Source organism: Sus scrofa, unplaced genomic scaffold (genome assembly GCF_000003025.6).
Source record: "Sus scrofa isolate TJ Tabasco breed Duroc unplaced genomic scaffold, Sscrofa11.1 Contig1776, whole genome shotgun sequence".
Taxonomy (NCBI): Eukaryota; Metazoa; Chordata; class Mammalia; order Artiodactyla; family Suidae; genus Sus; species Sus scrofa.
Window position 1 is genome coordinate 42,835 of NW_018084947.1, and position 7,459 is coordinate 50,293.

Consider the following 7,459-nt stretch of genomic DNA (forward strand, 5'->3'; position numbering starts at 1 on the left):
TCTAGCAACACTCTATTTTTATGCTTATAAATTCAAATGGGGTAAGTATAATCAATGACCTTGCATTTAAACATGCAAAGTACACTGAAAAGTACAAAGTACTTTTCTTCAAAGTACACTGAAGAAATTTAGGTGCCCTTGGGCCATATACCTAAATAACTGATAACTTCCACTGACTGAAGAAAATCAATTTTATTTGATTTTTGGTTCTTGTTTTCCCTGATAACCACTGTTGTGCCCTCTTCTTGCGCTGTCTGGAGATTTAGGTGGAATTGAGGATTTATATTACAAAGGAATAGCCTTTAAATCCTGGCTTTGAGTCTTGGCCTCAAGATTACTGAATATGCAAATTATTCTCATTGAGTCACAGTAGCCATAAAATGTAGATAATATCTATTTATCAGGGTTTTGGTGAGAATTAGAATTATTTCAGACACTGAGCAGTGTCTGTCACGTGTTAGCAAGCAACAATTAGATTAGTAGTTTTACAATTTTCAACAAGGTCTTTGGAGATGCAGAGAAATGTCCACCTGTGATCATCACTATAAACCACAAATAAAACCACATGGTATTTACTACCATGAATAATAAAGCATGTAGTACTCATGATAGCTCTTTTTGGGAATGGATGTTCACACATGTTATTTCTTTTTTTCTTTTCAGAGCCACACGTGCAGTATATAGAAGTTTCCAGGCTAGGGGTTGAATCGGAGCTGTAGCTGCCAGCCAAAACCACAGCCACAGCAACGTGGGATGTGAGCTGTGTCTGCAACCTACATCACAGCTCACAGCAACAACAGATCCTTAACCCATTGAGCAAGGTCAGGGATAGAACGCACATCATCATGGGCCCCAGTCAGGTTCATAACCTACTGAGACACAACAGGAATTCCCGACACAAGAGGAAGAGACAACTCAAGATATCTTAAGAACATACTACTAAAACAAGCAGAATTTCCTTAGATCAACTTCAGATTTAGATGATATCCTTATAAAATCGATATTACTCAACATTTCTAGCTTGAATTAAAGTTTTGGGTTAAAAGCAGTATTTATTATCAAATGATTATTAAGGTAAGTTAAAAGGTAAGAAAAGGGAGAAAGAGGAATTGAAATGTATTGAGAACTTATAAATGTCCATTTTTATGCATGTAAGTTTATATTTTTGGCATTTAAATGTAATGATTTACTGCATAAAGTCAAACCTAACTACTGCAAACAGAAGACCTACTTTCTAACGATGGGGTAATTATACTGTATTTCACAAGATCTATTTACCGACTATAAATTATATTTGCATTGCATCATTCATTATAATTGTTCTAAATCCAGTCCAGTTACAATAAGAGTATTCGATAATTTCTGACTGACAATTTTCCCGTTTTATGCTTTCAGGAATGAAAAGTTAGTGAGTCATCATGAATCGGGCAAACGAGAGCTCCTCAAAAGAGTTCATACTACTTGGCTTCTCAGACAAGCCCTGGCTACAAACGCCCCTTTTGGTGCTCCTATTAGCATCATACGCAACCACCATCTTTGGCAATGTGTCCATCATGATGGTGTGCATTCTGGATCCCAAGCTTCACACTCCCATGTATTTCTTTCTCACAAACCTCTCCATATTAGATCTCTGTTACACCACGAGCACCGTCCCTCATATGTTGAAAAACATTTGTCAGAACAAAAAGACCATCAGTTATGGTGGCTGTGTGGCCCAGCTCATCATCTTCCTGGCTCTGGGTGCTACGGAGTGTCTCCTCCTGGCTGTTATGTCCTTTGACAGATATGTGGCCATTTGCAGACCCCTCCGCTACGTAGTCATCATGAACCCCTGGTTCTGCTTCAAGATGACAGCCTTCTCCTGGCTCACTGGCTTCAGCAACTCAGTGTTGCAGTCCTCCTTGACCCTTAACATGCCTCGCTGTGGTCATCAGGAAGTGGACCACTTTTTCTGTGAGGTTCCTGCCCTTCTCAAGTTGTCATGTGCTGACACAAAGCCTATTGTCTCCGAGCTCTTTTTCTTCAGTGTGTTAATTCTGCTAATTCCAGTGACATTGATCTCATCTCCTATGGCTTCATAGCTCAAGCAGTATTGAGAATCAGGTCAGCCGAAGGACGGCGAAAAGCTTTTGGAACGTGTGGGTCTCACATGGTTGTGGTCTCTCTCTTTTTTGGAACAAGCATATACATGTACCTACAACCACCTTCGTCCACTTCTAAGGACTGGGGAAAGATGGTTTCCCTTTTCTATGGGATATTCACACCCATGTTGAACCCTCTCATCTATAGCCTTAGAAATAAAGATATGAAAGAGGCCTTCAAGAGGATGATGTCAATAATCTTTTTCTATAAGAAATGAGAATTGCTCCACTGTCATGAGACCCTTCTGAGTCTGTCCTTATCCTTGAAACTGTTAATAATGTTTGATCTGATTTTCCTGTTGTTCATGCTCTTATGATATCATTGAATTGTACCAATGGTTAAAAAATTCTTTTTCTGTTCAGGAAGCAATGCTGAGATTGTATGATTACTCTTCTAAATTCAAAACACTTGCTTTCCAGAGTTCCCCCAAAGCACTCTGTTCCTTGAAGCCATATTCTGGTAAAACTTCCTCCTATCCATGTCAGACTAGTCAGGTCATGAATGTTTTACCTTCTCACTTATATACTATCCTGTCTACCAGCTAGTTCGGGGTTTCCATATCTTTATAATTATATAACCAGTGAGCCAAAGCCAAAAATACTCCCGGCACGGATGTCCGCAATCGCTTTGCATCCTCACATCCCTTGAAAAAAATCCATCATATGCCCTTTCCAGAACTGTTCTAAGCATGTAGTCTGTCTCAAATATAGCTGGCTTTAAACCAGCTAAGTGTGTGCATCTTATACTAGAAACTTGAAATATCAATTGGGTTTTACTTCCAACTTTTTTTTTTTGGTCTTTTTTTTTGCTATTTCTTGGGCCACTCCCGCGGCATATGGAGGTTCCCAGGCTAGGGGTCTAATCGGAGCTGTAGCCACCGGCCTACGCCAGAGCCACAGCAACGCGGGATCCGAGCCACGTCTGCAACCTACACCACAGCTCACAGCAACACCACGATCGTTAACCCACTGAGCAAGGGCAGGGACCGAACCCTCAACCTCATGGTTCCTAGTCGGATTCGTTAACCACTGCACCATGACGGGAACTCCACCACTATTTTAATTCATTCTTTACTCCCCATTGTTAGCATTTCTCCTTTTTTTCCTTCATTTCTTAAATCTTTACTTGTCCAAAGTTCCACCCCAGGCTTGCTGGAACTCCTCTGAATTATAAAATAAATTATTCATAGAAATGTTAATAGGAATCATTTTTTTAATTGATCTGAATTAATTTTTATTTGGATAGTCACTAGATAAATATTTATTGATCACTAGATAACACTAGACCAGAAAAAAAATCACAGTTCCTCTACTAAAAAAAAATTCTAGTTCCTAAAGAAAATGACCCTTAAACTCAGACACTTAAATATTTATTTGCAATTACTAATATAAGAACATGGATGAGGAAATATTTTAGGCAGCAGAGAAAGGATTACAAAAGTAAGCTTTTCAGAAATTATAGGTAATTGTAAGTAGTTAAGACAGAGAGTACAAAACACATACAAAAATAGTCTGGAGATGATAACTGAAAAGTTTAGCATTTATCCAATAAGCAAAGTAGGGAAGGTAGAAGCAGCAGTAGAAAATAACTACAACGCAAGTACAGAATATGGTTCCTATGTCATAATAATGATTTACTAAATGTAACACTTCAGAGACATTGGAAAGGGAATGACTTCAAATATATGGCATTTAAAAAGCTGATTTTCTCAACAAAAACAATAAGAAACTCAAGACCCTAAATTAAATAAAACAATTATATCTCTAATTTGGGTGCTTTTTAAAATTTCCAAACCTGTATATGGCTTTGCCATCTCTTGACTATGTGATAAGCATTTCAGATTTAACACATCGGAAAGCTGACACTTGCTCTCCCTTTGCCACGAAGGCCTCTTCTAAAGCTTGCTGTTTTAATGAATGGATTCACCTGCTATTTACATTTGCAAATCATATCTTACACCATCATGCCTTAATTTTTCACACCAAAACCATTACCAAGACATATCAATCATTCCTCTTTTTTACCTCCCATCTTTCCAATTCCTCTCCATCTTCACACTTCTGATACCATCATCTTTTACCTAAACCTACCTTATTGCCCAATCTATCTTATCTTTATGCACCTACATTTTATTAAAAGCAAACAGTTTTATGAAAAAGAACTCATCCTTAAATTTATTATATTTACATTTCACCATTGTTGCATATTAGCTTATTCCTTTTTTCTGTCAATGGAGGTTTAATTTTTTTATATATGCATTATATCCTTAGAATATACCAGGGTTCTGGAATTCCCACTGTGGTACAGTGGGTTAATGATCAGGCTTGTCTCTGTGGAGGCACCTGTTCGATCCCCAGGCAGGCACAGTGGGTTAAGGATCTGGTGATGCCACCACCGCAGTGTAGGTTGCAACTCTGGCTCAGATTCAATCCCCAGCAAGGGAACTTTCATATGCCATGGGTGTGGCTAATAAACAAATAAATAAATATTTTAAAAACACTTTAAAAAGGAATATATCAGGATTCTTAAATTATCATTAAAATAGCTGCAAAGTGAATTTCACCATGCAGATACATTAAAATACATTTAACTATTTCCTTGTTTTGATCATTACAAATGCTACTGTAAAGAATTCTGCACTTACAAATCTATGTCCATATGTCAACTTATATTTTTGAAATGGTATAACTCAGTCAAATCATAAATTTCTGAGAAGACCTAAGAGTTAATACAAATTGCCAAGCTTCCCTGAAGAAATTTTATAGCATTACACATTCAAACAAATGAGACTATTTGTTTCATGAGCTTTTGCTAACTCTGCTAATTTTCATTGTTTGAGGCATTTGTCAATGATAGCAGAAAAATTACCAAGTTCTTATTTGTTTTATTTCCCTGAGTATTTGGAAATAGCACATTTCTCATACTTATTATAAACTAGATTTGTTCATGGGTATTTGATTTTCTCTCTCCTTCTATGCAGATGGTAGATTTGCACTTTCCTGTCCTACTGAATGTAGGCCTGATTTTTAAACTTGCTTTGTCGATTAAGTGCGAGCAGAAGCAGATATGACGTGGGTCACATCTTGACAATGTCTTTAAGATCTAGTCCACACTGCCATAATCTTTCCCAATGTCAGCTGAAAGAAGCAAAGTTACAAGGAGAGTTAATGTGTCTGAATCCTGGATTGAAGACAATATGGAGTAGAACTCCAAATTTTGATAGGAAATTAGCATGAATGGGAAATAAAACTTAATTATTTAAAGTCACTGAGGTTTTTGATGCTCTTATTACTTACATTCATTATGAGTTACTTATAATGTAACTTATCCTAACTGACAACAGACACTGGTACCAGTAGTGAGGTCCTGATGTTAAGGAAAAAAAGTTAAATAGGAGACATTGGCATAAAGGTCACATGGCAGATGGTGAGGGCATTGATATTAAAACTTGGAACCAAGTGATCCATATTACATAGTAAGAAACTGTTTGATAAAAGTATCAACTGCAATAATTTTGAAGGCAGATAAGGAGCCCAAGATTGTAAATCTAGATGAAGAAATTGAAAAACAGTATGTGTTGTGTTACTATTGGATATACTTGACGAGATATTACCAAAAAAAGTAAATCTGGAAAACAATACCTGTTTTCAAGTGAATATAAAATAGTGAGACTCTAAATATTCAAGCACTTGATGGGTTAGAAAGGGGAAAAAGCTTTCTTAGTTCCAGATAGTAATAAATAAAATTAAGAATATTCTACACACAACCAAATGCTCAACATTTTGATCATTTTATTTGCAAATAAAAACTTCAGAGATGCCACTTTACACCCATTAGATAGTGTATAATTTAAAAAGGGGGTGGGGAGAGTTCCCATCATGGCTCAGCAGTAATGAACCTGACTAGTATCCATGAGGACACGGGTTCAGTGGGTTAAGGATCCGGCATTGCTGTGAGCTGTGGTGTAGGTCACAGACATGGCTCATCGCTGTGTCTGTGGTGCAGGTCAACAGCTACAGCTCTGATTTGACTGCTGGCCTGGGAACCTCCATGTGTTGTGGGTGTGGTCCAAAAAAAGACAAAAAAAAAAAAAAAGACAGGCAATAACAAGCATAAGTGAGGTTGTAAAGGAACTGGAACTCTCACGACCTGTTTTTGGGAATATGGAATTGTAAAGGTACTTTGGAAAACAATTGATGATACTTCTCTTTTTTCTCTTTTTTTTTCAATTTCCCCAATACATTATTTTTTTTTCCTACTGTACAGCATGGTAGGAAAAAAACTGGGTAGACTGAGTTACACATACATGTATACATTCTTTTTTCTCACATTATCATACTTCATCATAGGTAACTAGAAATAGTTCCCAGTGCTACACAGCAGGATCTCATTGTTAATCCATTCCAAAGGCAATAGAATGCATCTATTAACCTCAAACTCCCAGTCCATCCCACTCCCTCCCTCTCCCCTAGCAATGACAAGTCTATTCTCGAAATCCGTGATTTTATTTTCTGTGGAAAGGTTCATCTGTGCCATATATTAGATTCCAGATATAAGTGATAGCATATGGTATTTGTCTTTCTCTTTCTGACTTGCTTCACTCAGGATGAGAGTCTCTAGTTCCATCCATGTTGCTGCAAATGGCATTATTTCATTCTTTTTTATGGATGAGTAGTATTCCATTGGGTATATATACCACATCTTCCTAATCCAATCATCTGTGGATGGACAATAGAGTTGTTTCCATGTCTTGGCTATTGTGAATAGAGCTGCAATGAACATGAGGGTGTATGTGTTTTTTAAGGAAAGTTTTGTCTGGATATATGCCCAAGAGTGAGATTGCTGGGTCATGTGGTAGTTCTATGTATAGTTTTCTGAGATACCACCATACTGTTCTCCATAGTGGCTGTACCAGCTTACATTCCCACAAACAGTGCAGGAGGGTTCCCTTTTCTCCACACCCCCTCCAGCATTTGGTATTTGTGGACTTATTAATGATGGCCAGTCTGACATCTCATGGTAGATTTGATTTGCATTTCTCTAATAATCAGGGAGGTGGAACATTTTTTCATCTGCTTGTTGGCCATCTGTATATCTTCCTTGGAGAAATGTCTTTTCAGGTCTTTTGCCCATTTTTCCATTGGGTTGTTGGCTTTTTTGCTGTTGAGTTGTATAAGTTGCATAAGTTTTTCTCAGTGGGCATATGTTTTCAGTTTTCCTGGGTATACACCTAGGAATAGGATTGTTAGATCACATAGTACCTCTATGTTTAATCTTTGAGAAATATCATAAGATCTAACAATCCTATTCCTAGGTG

General features: G+C 37.4%; 1 protein-coding gene across 1 annotated transcript; it reads left to right on the forward strand.

Annotated features, from left to right (window-relative positions):
* Positions 1–1,121: 1,121 nt before the first annotated feature.
* Positions 1,122–2,410, forward strand: LOC100514059 (putative olfactory receptor 2B3). The gene is given in 2 exon segments (XM_003128264.2): positions 1,122–2,055; positions 2,058–2,410. Coding segments are annotated over 2 exon segments (939 nt in total). The 5' UTR covers positions 1,122–1,418; the 3' UTR covers positions 2,360–2,410.
* The last annotated feature ends 5,049 nt before the right edge of the window (positions 2,411–7,459 follow it).